This window comes from Mauremys reevesii, linkage group 10 (genome assembly GCF_016161935.1).
Source record: "Mauremys reevesii isolate NIE-2019 linkage group 10, ASM1616193v1, whole genome shotgun sequence".
Classification (NCBI taxonomy): domain Eukaryota; kingdom Metazoa; phylum Chordata; order Testudines; family Geoemydidae; genus Mauremys; species Mauremys reevesii.
The window spans coordinates 66,119,005-66,136,789 of record NC_052632.1 but is presented as its reverse complement, the minus strand read 5'-3'; the positions used below and the strand labels follow the sequence as shown (position 1 = coordinate 66,136,789).

At 41.1% G+C, this 17,785-nt stretch overlaps 1 protein-coding gene across 1 annotated transcript in view; it reads right to left on the bottom strand.

The window, feature by feature from the left end:
• Positions 1–12,987, bottom strand: part of BMERB1 (bMERB domain containing 1) — an 80,005-nt gene extending 67,018 nt beyond the window's left edge. Inside the window, exon 1 of the mRNA XM_039491398.1 lies at positions 12,726–12,987. Within this exon, the coding sequence (XP_039347332.1) occupies positions 12,726–12,843 (118 nt within the window). The 5' untranslated portion in view covers positions 12,844–12,987. The remainder of the gene's footprint in view (positions 1–12,725) is intronic.
• Between the last annotated feature and the right edge of the window lie 4,798 nt (positions 12,988–17,785).

The window sequence follows — 17,785 nt, the reverse complement described above, 5'->3', positions numbered from 1 at the left end:
CAATGAAAACAGCCTGGTGGATTTAAATTTGGTTTACAGCCAGGGTCATTTTCTGCTTCTCTTGCACAAAGAGCAAGTGTTTGGGTTTCAAATACCACAACGCTGCAAAAGAATGTCAAAATTCAGTTTTCAAATAAAACTCCAAACACCCAATTTAAATTTGAATTATTTAAAAGATATTTTCTAATTCTATTATTTTTTCTTCTCCTAGCCTCACCAAAAAAGCCTGAAAACTGAAATCTGAAGACTAACTAACCAAACTTACTGTGTTCCTTTAAAAATATACAGTTTTACATTAAACTTCTCACAGTATCACCTATATCATTCACTAAGTATTTTTAAACAATGAAAAATAATTGGTAGAAATTCACACAGTTGGGTGAATTTATGTAGTAAAATGACCAATGGCATTTCCCCAAATTTAAATTCTCCGTAATAGTCTCCTTTGGTTTTCAAATTATCCAATCATTTTACAATAAAACTTGGTTCTCTCTCATAGAGCTCTGTACCACATTACAGTGTCATAGTACTCTGTAATAATTTAAGGCTTGTCTACACAGAGACACTCAAGGCTTGGAAGTGAATTAAACTAAACTAAGACCATTCTAATTCTGAATGACAGTGTCCACACAGGGGTTTAATGTGGTTTAACTAAGCCACTTTAAATTCATACCTTTGAGAGTTTTTTTTTCCACACCCTTAACTGACAAAAGTTTTACAGATGAAAGTACAGTGTAGACGTAGCCTAATATAGTTCTCTAGAAGAGGGTTTCTAAGCATCTAGTCACCTTCTAAGCAGCAGGTGAGTATTTTTAAGCAATTTTAGTAGCTGTTGAATAAATAATTCTATATATCTGAGTCCAGTCTAACAAAGCCCAAAGTGATACTGGTATGGAGAATTGTTTCAGACGTAACAGAAATTGGTGCATGTAGCACTTTCCCAGACAGGTAACTAATTAAATATTGAGGAGATTCTTTTCAGAAGCCAGGAAATGAGGAGATTCACTGTAGGAGATATGATTGCTAACTGCTCAGAGGGTCAAATGCTGGTTTTCCTTACCCCATGGGCATACAAGGCTCAAAATACAGTGAGACTTGCACAGTTCTACTGCACAAGGTGGGGCCAGGCTGTGGAGACACCACATAGGAGGCTCTGTGCCCCCAGGATGCCATAGATGATGCTCTCTGAGGATCCATGGACGGGAAACAGGGACAGGTTCAGGGGATGGCCTGGACAATGGGTCAACACTATGAGGATTCTATAGCCTATATTCTTACATAAGGAGCATGCAGGGACCACAGCTACTACTACAGTCCCTGGACTGTAAAGGTGGTAGCTACATGGATATCCTTCATTCTTAAGGCTAAAGTGGGACTTCAGTGGTGCATAGACTTTGCACTGTCCTGTTTCTCAGGATTTCCCCCCTTGTATTGCCACAGTCAAGGCCCCAAGCAATCAAGAAAATGGTTTCTGCTGACCAGTCTACCTCCAGAATGAGTAGATTGGCCCACAGTGGAGCCAAGATCTTCTAATACTTTTCCCAGGTGTGTTAACTGTTACTGATTAACAGAGCTCTGGTGGCATAGTAGAGGTTCTTATTTGTTTATATTTACACAAAATAATAATGACTATTTGCTTTTAAACAGCACCTTTCATCTGAGGATCTGGAGGCACTTTATGAACCTTCATTTTCACAAAGTTAATTGCTTAATTTTATTCTGATTTCAATGTCCTTTAAACGTGCTAATGCATTCTCCATTGCAACTGTCACTGGACTGATATAAAACTGAAACCACTGAGCTGATTGCCTATCCCGTGTTCTTCAAGATGAAGAAATGGAGACCTCGTAACAGAGCCCTAAACGTCAGCTCAGAAATGAATGGATTCAGGATACTTACCTTCTGTCGGTAGGGGGAGTTAATATTATGGATCTTGTTGGTGGAGGGGTTTTCTTAACCTCATTATATGTAGGTTTCATCACAACAGGGACAAATCTACCTGAATTCCACTGGCTGACACATCTCTATGGTTGTGTATGCCATGCCACAAGGTAGTTTCATTCTTTATGTGCTCTAAAATTAGCAGCATGGAGGGAAACCTCTGCACTGATTCACTTTAGCAGCATTGTTCACCTCTCCTCAGCCCAGACTCTGGTGGAAAGTCCTCTGAGAGGTTCAGTATCCTTAGTGGCAGAGGTGACAGACATGGTGTAGCACAGGGAGGACCAAGAGTGTGGCCAAGGGAATGAATTAATTTCAGGTAGCATTAACTTTTCTCTTCTCCCTCTGCAACTGGGAAACACATTGGTTTTAGGGAAAGCCACTGGCCCATGATGCTCCAGGTCCATTGCCCAATGGTGCCTCGCTGCCCAGGAGCTAAATGATTGAGACAATGATCCCTAGAACAAATGTAGATGCACTGGGCCTCCAAGAAGATGAATCCCCATTGATCACCTGGATTCCTGGGAGTCAAGGACAGGACCACTCTCTCTGGCTGGGGGAGGTGGACAGGACGCAATCTCCACCATGCTAATGAAACAATCCCAGAAAATCTCTGCAAGGCAATCATCACAGATTGTACACATCTTTCAAACTCCCTTCCCTGGGTATTTTTGTAGAAAATCAGAGTGATCCAGACTTACGTGCTGCAAGCACAAAGCCCAGTTTTGCTCTCACTGACGTTGATGGTGAAACTCCCATTGACTTCAGTGGAACAGGACTGGGTTCTGTGTTTGTAAAAATAAGAGAATGGGTGTTACACTTCTGCACCAGTTCACCACAATACCAGTTCACCCCTGAAGTAGCTCAGCTGGCTTCAGTGGCATTGCTCCAGGAATGAGCTTGGCCTCATATTCTGAAAATACATAAAAGGTGGAATTCCTTGTTGATTCTTCTGCCCTTTTTGCTAAGAGGTGAACAGAGGCTGCTGTCACATTTCCATTAAATCACTTGGAGATGAGATATTTTTCCAGTTTGTCAGTATAAAAAACAAACGTGTTTGTACAAAATCCCATAAATCCCCAATCAATAAAGTGGTTTCTTCAGGCCAGTAAAAAGATACTTACAACACTGCTCCTGCTCTTCATATAACACATTACATTTTGCATTTTTGGGAGCACATACAATCATTAGAACTGCTCAATGAGCCACCTGTCTCACTGGAAATTATTCTTTCATTTAATGAAGAATTTTCTTGAAATGATTTTCTCAAACATTTTGCCCTTTATGAACTGACAAAATGTGGTTAATTAATGTTTCATTGCTGATTCTGTAGGGCAACTAACAGAATTATCCAGGGACACTCACACTGTTTTTTCATACATTTCACCCTCCAAGCATGCATTTTTCATCTTTGAATTATGAGTGAATTTATACTATAGCTTTAATCTAGTTATACAGCAGAATGCTTCTCAGGGAAATGAAATGGCTTTATTTAATAGCCCAAAAGGAAAATAATCAAGTATTTTGCACTGTAGGTTGTACCAAAAGGGGCTTATCCTGATGCAGATTTTACCAAGGTTTGGTACCAGGTTGTACCAAAAGGGGCTCAATATTGCTAGGTGCTGAGTTTCAATTTGCACAGTGACTGAGCACCCTGAGGAATGCTCAGAGGTGCTCAGTGCAGGTGGGCTTGATCTTACAATGCTATTTTTTTATTACTGCCTCTGCACTGGTGCACACACATAGGCATAAGTAAACAGTGGCTCCTATGAGAAGCACGCTGTAAAGCATAGGAGTCAACGACCAAACACAAGGAGAAAATTTCATAATAGAAGTGCATAATGCCACTGGTTATTGGCAGGAATTTATGTTCAAAGTGTCCTATTTTATAGATCTGCCATATTACTTTTCATAAATTATATTTAAAGGATATATGAAAGCTAATGAGAAACTGTCCCGAATATGACATCTGAGCCCCACAAATAACATTTCAAATAATTATTGGTGTACACTCACCCAAATATTAACACTGAGTTATATCTAAGTTTAATTTACCTTTTTAAGTATTCACTGTCATATATAAAGACTTTGGAATTCATTAACTCTTTGACCTATGGGTATTTTAACAGACAAATTTATTTGCCAAAACATTTAATCAGTGCAGCAATGATTTGCTATTTATTTGTTGCACTAACTTTCATTGTTTTACTCTGCATAATATATTGGCTTTGCCCAGACACCTCCCATATTTCTTCAAACCACTCCCTTTTTGGGGAGGTTATTTTGTTTTGTTTTGGGGTTTTTTTTGCCGTTTTTCTCACTAGACCATTTTTGTGGTGTAAATTGAGTTAGTAGAATAATCAATCAGAGGTTTCAGCTTGTGCATAGAATGCGGAGGCAGTAAATTGCAACCATGCAACTCAGCTAGAAAAGGGACTGGAGTGTAGGAGGAAGTCTAGCCATACTGAATTGGGATAGAGAGAATGTGGGAGGAAACCAGTAGCTTCATGGTCTGTTTCCACTTCCATCACCAGAAGCCAAAACAGCCCCTCCATGCCAATCTGCACTATCAGGGTTCTGTGGATCTGTATTAAAGTTCCAAGGACCAAGAGGGACCGAAGCAAGAAAGCAGCTGCTCAAAGTAGCATGCTTCTTTCTACTAATGGCAGGATTCTGTGCAAAAATGTGTGCACTGGCACTGGAAACAGCGTTCTTCTTCTGCCTTCTCACACCATCCCTGCAGCTCCTTGGAGTCCACAGCTGTAGTGGAAGGAGCTATGTTGTTGGGGAGATAGCGGTACCTGTGTTGACACCAGGTAGCTTGGAAACTAGTCATTTCTAGCTTCTGCTAGCTTGGAAACTAGTCATTCTGTGAATCCTCAAGCTCTCTGGGGTCTGTGAGTCATGCTCCTGTCCCCTCTGTGAGGTAGGAAAACCTCTCCTCTTTGAGAGCTACATCCAACACAGGCTCGACCTTGGGGGAATTTTTAAGTGTTATTTCCTGTACATAAGGAATATTCTGCGAGAAAGGAAGATCAGGACTAACACAGGTAGAAATAAATACAAGAAGAGAATTCAAATAAATGAAAGCATCTGCAATTGTGCCAGAAATACAAGCACAGTTATTTGTTTCTGATACTGGTCAATGCCATCATAGAAACATTCACACAACAGAATTTTAGGGCCCACTCCTGCTCCTACTCATGTCAATGAGAGTTTTGCTATTGACTTCAACTGGATTAGACTCCATCCTTTAGAAAGGATAAAATTCTTCAGTGGGAAGCATTGTCTTTGCTGCACTAATGAGACAAAAGCTGACTTTCCTCAGTGAAGAAATACAATATAAATATGTTAATACTAATAATAACAATAATAAGAGACAATAATAATCTTGGCTTGGACTCATCCTTCAATATCTGTCTTACTGCCTGTTAGAAAACAGGTGCCAAAATATTCTACAAGGATTTACTTGAGCCGATATTGTCTAATGCCGCAGGATTACTTATTGCTGTTTTATCACTGCAAATTTGCTTTCTTGGTTTCTCTGTGTTTCTTTAAAAATTAATGTACAGGTCTTTTAAAAATAGAAACATGCTAAGAATCTTAATTACTGTCTCAGTCTATTTAAAGCCTGTCTTCAGACTTTCATAAAACCAGCAGATTCACTACTTCTGTAAAGAGATATTTAATTGCCATACCCTGGGGTTAGATCCTTTCCCACTTTTCCCAGTGGGCTGGCGCTGAATAAACCAAAAGCAGTTTTGTCTATGATATTGCTTGGAATAGATACAGTTTCTAATACTTAGCTCTTAATGCTGAGCTTTTCATCCAGAGATCTCCAAGTGCTTTACAATGCATCCTTATCTCCATTTTATAGAAATGGGAAATGAATCACAAGAAAATTAAATGACTTGCCCAGTGTAATACAGCAGGTCAGTAACAGTGAGGAGTAGAACCCATGCTCTACTCTCTTGACCACACTGCCTCTTTAGTGAAGCAAGAATCTTTTGCAAAATTAAATCTATTTGGTTAAGAGGCTAAGAGTCTATTCAACATCTGGAACTTCAAACAAGTTTTTAACTTCTTTCACGCTTGTGGCATTAAATACTATTTTACCACCAATCTCTTTTCTTATGTAAAGCTTTGATTTTCTATTCTTCTTACACTTGACCTTTTTCTCCACCTTTTGGGGTCCTGATTCTTCACTGCCTTGTTCCTTGTGTAATCATTTACTCCTGTGCAAAGTGAACGTAAAATGCTACCATTGTGATATGTTAGGATTTTTTTATACTTACTTTGCATAGGTATCAATGAGAATGGTCCCTTCTCAGTGCAGGGGGATGTATAATTAGCTGACCTCTCAAGGTTCCTTCCAGCCCTACACTTCTATGACACATGGTGCAAGGTTGTGCGGAACTAGGCCCTTTGTCTCTGCATTTAGTAGCGAAACTCTTCTATGGTTCCCCAGAACTTGAACCATCTGATGCACTAGCTTGAGGTAAATTATCAATGGCAAACACACATCTAAGGCCTTGCATACATGAGAAAGTTGCATCAGTTTTATTAAAGGTGTGATTTTAAATCTATTTAGTCAAACTAGTGCAAACCTCTGTATGGCACGTCTTATTTCAGTTTAAACCAAGTTTATTTCATTTTAGCTTAAATAAATTAAAAATCAATTTAAACTGAATTAAGCCACTCTGAAATAAGAGTATGCATACACAGATTATTTTAAAACTTATTTAAAAGAAACCAGTGCAACTTTCTCCTGTTGACAAGGCCTAATTGTCTATGGACCCAATCCAAAAGCCACAGAAATCAATGCATAGACTCCCATTGACTTAAATAGGCATTGAGTGAAGCCCTTAGTATCATGCAGATTCTTCACTTAGACATACATGACACTCTTCAATACAATATACACACAAACAGAAGTGTATGAAAATGTTTCTCCTCCTTTCTTTACCACAAATCTAATTCTGAGCTTCTAAACAGCAGGCATTCACTACCTTGAATGGCATTGCTTGCATATATAAACCACAGTCACCTTACAATAGTTCTATATTTAGAAATGTGGGTGCACACTACACACATACAGGGGAGATTTTCAGTAACACAAAGAGCAGTTTAGGGGACCTCTCCCATTGAAAATCAATGAAAGTTGGACTTTTTAACTCCCATTAGTGCCTTTGAAAGTCTCCCCCATGTTGTTTCATCTGTTCTTTATTCCTTTGGCTCATGATTCATCAATTTATGATTAATTTTGTTTTTTGTTATTTGTACTAATTTTTTTTTAAACCTTTGGACCTGGATAACTATACAGCGAAGCTTATTATTAATAATACTGATTAATAATAATAACTTATGGTGTCTAGGACAGTAGAGTCTCACTCATTTGGATGTTGGTTTGAATTAAAGCATGTTTTATTTTAGCTCTGCAGAAGCTTTAGTTGAATCTATTCTGCCATGGACAGTCCAATGGTATTTAGACAAATCCATCTGCTTCTTTTCTATAGTCATAGAGCCAATCCAGCAAGGTGATGACCACCCTCAATTCCCAGTGAAGTCAGAAATCGCAGAAGGCACTCAGTATGATGTAGGACTGGGCCCAAAAATGCTGTGTGTGTCTGTCTGTTTGTACATGTGTGTCTGACCGTCTCTCTGTAAAGGGCTATGAAAATAAGAATCTCAGGGAGCTGACACACAAATTCAGGAATGAATGATTCCTGTTTTCTGTCTAATGTACACAAGTATTTGATTAACATCAACAATGATAAATGTGAATCCAATGTGAAAAGCCTTAAACTACCTTAAAAACAGGATGACAAGAGTGACAAGCTCTTGGAGCTGGGCACTGTAGATATTTGTCTTGGCAGTCCAAGTGTATATCCCTACTGCTGTTTTTTTTTTTAAATACTACATCAGATGCTGTCCAAAGGATTATAAAACATTATTAAGTCACGTTAAACATTCTGAGACAGATTCTGTTCTGTGATGAGGCTACACTGCATTGCTAGCAAAATCTGGTCTTAAAATTGACTTAGCCAGCCAAGGGAGGATTGCCCCAGGTCAAGAGTGACCTCTAGGGGTGAGGCACTTGAGTAGGAGCTCTTATGCCTCTCCCTTTTCCTGCCAATGCCAGAGCAGGAAAAAGAGTGCATGGCTAGAGGAATGGGACATGCCTAATCATGCCCCTGTGCTATACTAACTTCAGCTATTTTTTCAGTCTCTTCAGGCTGCCCATACGCAGGGAGGGGGACTACCTCTGCACAAAAGAGCACCACTAACATGACCTGGTTTTGAACCAGTTGTGTAAACGTAAAAGATTTCCCATTACCTGAGGAATCTAGTTCCCCAGTATTATGCATGTTCTGGCAACAGCAAAGGCGTTATATGTTTCTTCAACAGTCTCTTATCAAATGAGTGCATGTATTACATAGTGCATAGATCATCCACACTACTCAGTGACAGAGCAGTTAAAATAGCTGCCATCATAGCCTTTTGGTAAACCAGGTAATAAGCTTTTCAGAGACTTATCAACAAAACACTCAGAAACAAATCCTCAAGTGGGCCAAAGCTCTACCTAGTGCCCTTGTAGGGCTGGAGGCAGAGGTGGCATTCAACCCCTGGCACAAACTAGAGCAACCACAGAACTGTTCTGTGCCAGCTGGAATAGCCCCACAGGGGTTGTTCCGATGGCCCAGGATAATTGGTATCAGGGGCGGCTCCAGGCACCAGCACGCCAAGCACGTGCTTGGAGCAGCAAGCCGCGGGGGGCACTCTGCTGGTCGCCGCGAGGGTGGAAGGTAGGTTGCCTTCGGTGGCTTGCCTGCGGAGGGTCCGCTGGTCCCGTGGCTTCGGCGGACCTCCCGTAGGCGTGCCGCCAAATCCGCGGGACCAGGGACCTCCCTCAGGCAAGCCGGCGAGGGCAGCCTGCCTGCCGTGCTTGAGGTGGCAAAATACCTAGAGCCGCCCCTGATTGGTGTTCATTCCAGGCTGACTGCTTCTTGCCAATGGCACACCTATGACATACCCCGTGTGCTGGGAGGGTAGAGGAAGAGCAGGTGGCGCAGAGCTGGCTGTGCTGGCCTTAAGCTACTGGATAATCCCCATGTGACAGGGGAATTTCCAGTTGCCTTGAGTGAGGATCTGACCCCTTTGTCCAGCCTACCATTCTTATTCAAACTTAAGCAAAAAAGAACTATTGAATTAACCACTGCAGCTTACATCTGACATTGTTACCACAAAATAGGAATAACACACAAATTCCTAAAGCTAAGTGAGTGAAAAACAGAATATTTGTTGTTTATTCTCATATTAAATTAGAGCAAAGCTCTTCGTTTGCAGTCTCCTGACATGTACTTCTGTTTGTGCTGACCAAAATTCAGGCATGACCTTGTATCCTGACCTTGGTTCTAAACTTCAAAACAATAACATGCAGAAAGATACCTGTGAACAGTGAGGCTTAATAGGATACTGTGCTACTCATTCATTTCTGTGTGATTATTTCATTGGATTGGCATTTTGGTATTTACCCAGGAAATTCTATAACCCTACTGAAACCAATACAGTTGCTTCCAAATAAAGTTGTGTGTATGCTAATGATGGCCAAGAAATACATTTATGTATCTCTGGTTCAGTGAAGCCTTTCCAAAAGCATATTATAAATATCACTTATAGAGAAGGTTGTCACCACACTATTATTATATGCTGGAACTGCTGTCCATTCACAAGTCTGAATGCATTTTATTGTTGAGCACAAGAACTGCTCCATGCATGGAAAGCAGTCATTCTTATGTTGTTCTCCTCTCTTCAGAAATTTTCTCCCACACATGTGAGTAAACAAGTTCAGTGCCTCACAAATTTTTAAAAAACCATGTCTTACAACAAAGCTGTTTCAGACTTATATGTGAAATTCATTCAGATTGTCACGCTGGCTAAAAGTGACTGTTGTAGAATAGGATTTCATATAGTGTTACACTTAATTGCTCTAAAAATAACAAATCTCTGATACAACCAATAAGTACGTTATTTCTAGTTTGGAAATCTAGATGTATATTAGCAAAGAGTTCCTTCTCCTTTAACAGTTAAATGGAAACTATCTGGCTTCCATTGTATTATTTCCATTGGCTTCCATCACTTTCCACCACATTACCTAGATAATCAAGTGACTTTAAAACAAATGTACATTACCCGGTTATTATTATTTATTTGTACTACAGTTGTGTCTAGAGGCACTAATTGGGGAATAGGGCCATATTGTGATAGGTACTGTAAAGGTAGGCAATAAAATGATCATCTTAGCCCTGAAGAGCTCACAATCTAAGTTATGACAAAACACAGAAAACAAATGAGACAAACAAGAGAACAGGGAGGGCAACTATGTATGGTTATCCTGGGCATCTGATTTTGTTAATAATAATAATAAACACTTCACATGTTCAAAGTGCTATATCAACATGAAAAGCCAATTTGGTGCACTGGAAGGAGTGACTCTGATATGACGCTCTACATTTTGCTTCCCACATGTTCTGGAGAGTACTTCTGCCACCTTTTTCTGCACCAAAGTGCTTGGAATCACCTTACAAAGTCAAAAATAAGATTTTAAAATCAATGATTAGAAGTCAGTGCAGGCATCAGAGCAGGAAAGATGTGCAATGATCATTTAGAACAGCTACTGTAAGTAGCCTCTCTATAATATTTTAAGCAAGTTGAAGCCTATGAACCAACTAATCAATTATTCAAATAGTAAAGCCTCATAATAGTACTCAAGGTGACTGGAGAACAGACTAGCACCTCAGTATTACTCTGGGATATAATCTGTAATGTATTTCAAGTGACTTAAAAAAAAAAGTCATCAATAAACAGGGGCTAGTGTGAAGCAGCAGCGCTCTACTGGCTAGTGTCTGGGCATGTGAGTCAAGACACCTGTGTTCTATTCCTCCCTGCCAGTTACCCTGCCAATGAGTTGTTCTCTGACTTTAAGTTGCTATTCAGTCGGAGTCATAAGTAATCAGCAGTTCTGAAAATCATGCCAGTCACCTCTCTAAGCCTGAGTTTACTGTGTAGAGATACTGGAACGGTAGTAATATAGATCTTGGTGGACTTTGGATGAAAGTTATTCTATAAGTACAAATTATTATCATTATTACAGATGCTACATGGTCACTAACATTCAAGATCTGGCTTTAAAACAATACCAAGAGTCTTATTTTTAGAAACAAGGAGACAACCACAAGTCTAGTCCGTGCCACAGAAGCAGTAGAAACTGTTACATGTGTATGAGTCAACCAACATGATTTCAGTCTTGTTCAGTTCAGTTTGGAAAATCGTTGAGCCATTCAGTCCTGAACCTATGCCAGGCACTGCAACAAAACCAATGCTGCAATTGAAACATCAGGAGTGTGGGAGAGTTAGATTTCACTGTCATCAGCATATGATCTATGTAATAACATATTCATGGAAAACTGAAGCCAGAGGTAAAATATGAACCCTACACACAGTCCTAAGGAACACTGCAATATCTTAGAAACTTGAGCAAAGCAGGAAACAGTGGATAAAATATGATACCAAGCTGCTGCAAACCAAAGATATTAAAGATATTCTAGTAAGACGTTATGATGCACAATATCAAAAGGTGGATGACAGATCTCGGAGACCAGCAAACATTATGGCCCACAACCTGTCTTAACAAAGAAGTTATTGCAAACATTTCATTCTCCACAAAGCATTCTCCATAGAGCGTAATCAGAATCCTTGCTAAAATTTATCATAATTTTGTCCTGCAACGACTGCACAGCTTTTCGCTGACTTCCTTTTCAAGGATGTTAGCCACAAATGGTTATTTAGGAAATGGGAGGGAATTTACAGGTTTATCAAGTTGTGCTGGGAGGTGGCTCTGCCACCAAAAGAGTAACAGTTACTAGTATTGGGACAGTCAGGAGTCCTCCTGACAGCTTGAATTGATAGCATTTATCTCTATACCTATTCTTGTCATCAGCACTTTGGAATGGATGTGTCAGCTGCGGCATTCTGAAACATGTTGATTTCACTGAAGAGCACTCTTGCACTAGAGAGCTTTTATTGAGCCAATAAATACAGTACATCCATTATTATACAATTGAATGAAGCACAGTATTTCAATACCTTCCAACTGAACAGGGGAACGAATAATACGGATGTCACTTGTGCCTCTCAAACATGAAGCCTATAAAATGCTGCCAATATTTGTTAAATGCCATATATTAAATCACATTGTATAGACATCAAAGGAAAACTAATGTCCCAATTATCCTTCCCCATCCCACGGCCTCCAAAACAGTAACATCTCTGCACTTCATTGAGCTAAGTGAGTGATCCATTTTTCAACGAAATAACAAAGTGACTTGAGCTGCCTTAGAATGAATCCAGCCCCTGTCCATTCTTAGGGTCAGTGAGGGAAAGACCTTTGCCTTGAACTCAACCCAGTTCAGAAAGCAGAGGCTCCCACCAGCCTCAATGGGCAAAACGATCACACAAACCCTGCCCAGCCCCAACCAAAGCAAAGGCTGTTTCCTTTTGTTACCAAGCCCCCGTTGCTCATTTGCATGTATGTCTGGATTGCCAGATCTAAGATAAGGGGATCAGGTCATTGAACACAATCTCTATCAAACAGAATGGCCCTTTAAAGCGCTATTCACCCCCTACCCCCTCCTTCCTCTGGTTTAAAGTGCTGCTGCGGGGATCCGGAAACAAGCAGCAGCTCAGCGTTTTCATCCTTTGCACTAGCAATCCAAAGCACTTACTTCTCCCCAGCCCCTCAGCTTTCCACTCAGTCTCCTCCACTGCCCCGTAGCGTCTCATTGGTTTCTCTGCCTCCATGCTGGCAGAGATGGCTCGCTTTAACTCCACGCCTGAGTGCATGGCTACTGCCCGGGCCGGCTGTGGGCATGGGGCTCCCCGGCTTCCTCCACCGGAGCCGGGGCGGCAGGGCTCCGGCTCAGCCCTTTGCTGGGCTGGACTGGAAGGCGCTGCTGAGCTCACTGCACCTCGCCGCCGGGCTGGTACCCGAGGAGGAGGAGGAGGGGAAGGGATGCAGCGCACATGCTCAGTGCGAGGATGCTGTCTACAGAAGCGCTGGGGGAGAGCAAGGGAGAAGGGAAGGGGGAGGCAGGAAAACAATGGGGAAAAGCATGCCACGGGGGGAGAGGCGATCACCGGCTGGGGATTCTGCCACAGGCTGGGGAGGACACGGGCTGGGGATAGTATTTTCCAGGCAGGGACGCAAAGGAAGAAGACCCTTGCCTGAATATCCCATCCCCCAAGCGGTTATGGAGGAGGATGCTTCCCACTTCACAAGGAACCTCCCTTCAAAGCCCATCTCTATGGTCCTATCTCCTGCCCCCTCCCCCAAGCTGCTCTCCCCACCAGGCACTGGCTAGCTTCCCTCTCCCCTTCATATACATAACTAGCCTAACCCCCGCCCTCTATCACCTTCTGTTCATGTCCACTTCAGCTCCTGATCTTTTTGAGGGCAGCTGGGTTGGTGACGCTCCCTCTTCATTCCTTCTAGAGGAGTAGCCAGGTAAATGCTCTGTTAGGAGACATGAAATGTCTGACCTCGTGAACATTTGCATGACCCTGGAATCCAGGTTTATGAACCCTTGACTAGAGGTATATTCTTCAGGGCAGGGATTGTCTTTCTTTTTGTGTCTTGTGCAGTGCTGAGCACATCAGGTGCATGTTACACCTCATAAATAATAATACCATGGAGAGCTAAGCTATACTTTCACAGTGAACCCTCCCCCCACCACCACCATGTGCATTTCAACAGCCGCTGCAAGAGTTCTGCAGAGCTCCATGCTTTCTAGCTTCACTTTCAGCAAAAGCCAGAGGATGGCACCCAAACAAATGATGTGGTTTTGCATTTCTCATAAACATGTACGTTCACTGTCTGTGCAGTCTCCTGGGATTAGAAGAGAAGGAAATGTTTATGCAGGAAGCTAATTTCCAACTGTGGCAATTATTAGTTTTATTTTATTGTGGTGGTGAGTGGGTAAAATTTTCTAACAACACTTCTCTTTACAATGATGTAGTGCCTTTCATCCAAAGCTCCCATAGCACTTTACTGTTAGTGGTATTACCCTCATTGTGCAGATGAGAAGCCCAGACAAAGCATAGTTAATTAACTTGCCCATTGCCACTCAGCAAGTCAGTGACAGAGTAAGGACCAGCACTGACATCTTCTGACTCCCCACTCAGTGTTTTAACCACTGGACCACAGTGATACTGTCTCCTTATGAACCCATACATAAAAAAGCTAAGAGAGATCAAGTGACTGGTTCATGACAACTGATGGATTTCCAGTAATTCTGAATGTTTATTTTCAATTACAGACATAAAAAGGGTGTAGAACGTGTATGGAAGGGATTTCAAAAGATGATGTTGGGTTTTTTGAAGTCAGCATTGGGGGAGTTATTTTTAATTTTGGAGAGGTAGGGGCTGCACAGAAAAAGCAAAATTCAAAATTGTAGCATTGAGAGAATCTTTGCCTAGTTGCATTTCTGCTTTTCACTGAATGAAGCCAGCTAGCAAATTAGAATTACTTGGACAACATTTTAGAAGGCTTGCAGGACACCTGGCTCCTTCCCTCTCATCTGCATTCTGTGGGGATTTGCTGGGACTATTTTGGGTCCCAGACATCCTGGAATTCATCTCAGTGACTAAGAAATGTTGAGTCCTGGCAGATTTCGGCCCTTAGTGAGAAGGAGCCCAGACAGAGCTGTGAGTCAGAAGCAGCGTAGCAGGTGACAGCACAATGCACAGCTAACTGGGTGACTATGTGACTGCCTGAGGGTGGCTGTATTGACTCACTTGAAGGAATTAAGAACATAGGAGTGGGAGGAAGACAAAAGCCTATCTGGGATAGGGGCCAGGTTTGGACTAGGAGATAGAGGCTGAGTGGGGAGGAGGGCCAATATGTGGATGCATCTGGGCCCCATTTAGGTTTAATCCATCCCTTGGGTGCTTTTCATAATTGCAACCCAAATGCTTTCTTTATGAGATAGAGGAAGAATCTAGGAAAATAATCAAATATTTTAAGATCAGAGTTTGCTAACCTGAAAATGAAAAGTAATAGCAATAGTAAGAAATCATGATACTTTGAGAAATGAACTGTCGGTGACAGAGCATATCAGTCAATTAATCATATTCTGATAGTGTGTTTTCACCTGCTTACCTTTGATACATCTACATTATAATATTAGGGCTGAACCTGCAAGCAGTTACACATGTGAGTATTTGAGTAGTCCCGATGAGTTCACATGCAAGCATTTGCAGGACTGAGGTCTTAGTTCAGAAGAAATTAAGTTGCTTATGTTTTAGCATTTTTGCTATTGTGATGTGGCATCATTTGCAGTGGAAGTAATTTCCCTGCAGCTAATGATGCCCTTGAATGCACCTCAGAAAGATATTTACTCTTATGCCCACAAGGTTTGTTCTCTTTTACTGAATGCATCATGCGGAAAGAAACTATGAAAATCTCAGTTCATTCCAGTTATTCAGAAGTTTGAGATGTAGAAAAATACAGATGTCCTTTAGGTCTGATTTATATTTCTCTCATGAAATCATACCATCTGACTGCTTCAGTTCCCTGCCAGTTCCTACAATGATTTATTCATCAAGTAATGTCATCAGGTGCTGTGGCTAGTCATTTGAAATTGGACAGTTTTTGTGTGTGCCAGTCTATTGCCCCCTTTCCCTCCAGTACATACCAATGATCTCCTGCAGCAGCCAAGACACTATATATAATGTTTGCTCTTTACTCAGAGAATGGCAGCATGCCATGGAAATCAGGGTAGAAGAAGGTGTGCGTGAATAATCTTTGGCTTCACATAGCTGTCAGGGATCTATAGATTTTTTTTGCTTCAGGCTCCCACAGGTCCCCTGTTTATGTGGGTACTAGAGGCCTGGGTCTTTCCACAGGTCTCAATCCTAACTCAGTGAAGGAATGATACAGAAGAGAAACCACTGTGAGACCTCACAACAATGTAGCAGTGTTTATTTCCTTGGGGTATTTTTTCACAGGTATTATTGCTGTCTCTAATTTCCCAGTCTCACAAGTGGATGCTATAGGCAACTTACTGCTCAGGTTAATTTAGTGAGATTTAGCAGAAAAGTTGACTACATTTGTTTCATGGTTGGCTTATTTAACATCTGGAGAAAAAATATTCTGTTTTCATCAAGCACTTTCATTTTGGAATATGCTTAAGCTGCTGTAGGCTTATCCTTCCTGAAACCAAATCTAAAACCAGCTAACAATATTTTCCTTGATGTTTATCACAAATGCATTGACCCCAGGTCTGAGCTTTGGCTCAAAGCAGCTCACAAGGCAAGGGGGAAAAGTACTTCATGGCCCATTTATGGGATAACGGATTCTGGGCTGGCTGGGGGATGATCTGAACGTTGGTGAAAGCTAGAGGAGCCAGAGGGCTGCTATAATTTACACTCAGCTGTAATGGCCCACAGGAAACTTTTGTCGCTCAGAATAGCCAGGTCACAGTAGCACTTTTTTCATTCCCCTTTCCCTGGGGAAGCTCCTAGCATAGTCTTATGACTAGCATAATGGGGAGAGGGAGGCAGGGCTATATTATCCTGGCAATCTGATTACACCAATGATATTCCCCAAGGGCCAGATCTGGCTAGTTCTTGGCCACAGGGGAAGCAGGAAGTAGGGGCACTGTTCTTTGTAAGACAGTGCAGTCATTCCAACATCATAAAAATATTGGTAAAACTTCTGCAAAGGTCTATATTTATTCATCATTAACATTTACATTTTGAAATTTGACCTAGTGAAGTAAAATGAAATTGTGGATTATATGTAAAAGTATTTTATCTTTTGCTTATATTCATGTATACTTTACACTTCAGTGTCTGATTTTAATTTCTTGTGGGAGGAGGCCAGCAGATTTTTTTGTTTTTGTGTTTAGCCTTATTGAGCCTTATATATATACTATACTGGCTATACTATAGTTGAAACCATGTTAGCAACAAGTTGTTGACACTAGCACAATTCTACCATAGTTTCTTAGTTAGCTTGGCCAGGGATTTGTTTCCTGAGCAACTTGCTAGCCAAACCAAGCTACCGAGTCTAGGATATGAAAACAAACACCCTAGAGAGCATTACAGCATTGTTCTAAAACACAGTACAGCACAGTTTACATGAAATAATTCCTGCTCATACTGGTACCATCTGCTCTTGAATTTCAACCATGTCAATTCTCCCTCAATGATTCAATTTTGTAGTGTAGAATGGACCTGCCTGTGTTTTCAGAGTGTCCAGGAAGTCTGGGACATGTCCAAGTGTGCTGTAACCAGATTCCTCAGCACAGATGCATGTAGGCCATAGATGAACTCAGTAGCCTGGGAATCTGGATCTGTGAACAAGACCGCATTAAACATAATCTCCTGTCCCCATAATGTCATGAGCTGTCTAGCCAGACAAATTTACTATGTAAGGAGATTGGGGTACAATACTTCAGTGCCCTCAATGACATTATAACAGTTTGATCTTGCCAATGTATATGAAACCATTCATGTCATTGATTCATGTTACTGCCCTATAAAAATCAGGGCTCTTTCTCTCTTTGTTTCTGATATTGTGTGTATCACATTTTCTTTTAAAATGTATATTCGGCAAAAGTAAATTTTATTTGTTTCTTCGGAGTATATAAATCCTAATTAAAAATAGAGGGGCAAGAGATAGCTTAATATTTTTTGCAGTTTATAACTATGTTTAGTTGTGTGCTGTCATGAAAGAAGAAGTCTTAGAGGCACTGATCCTTCCCCCTAGCACATCAGTGGGAGT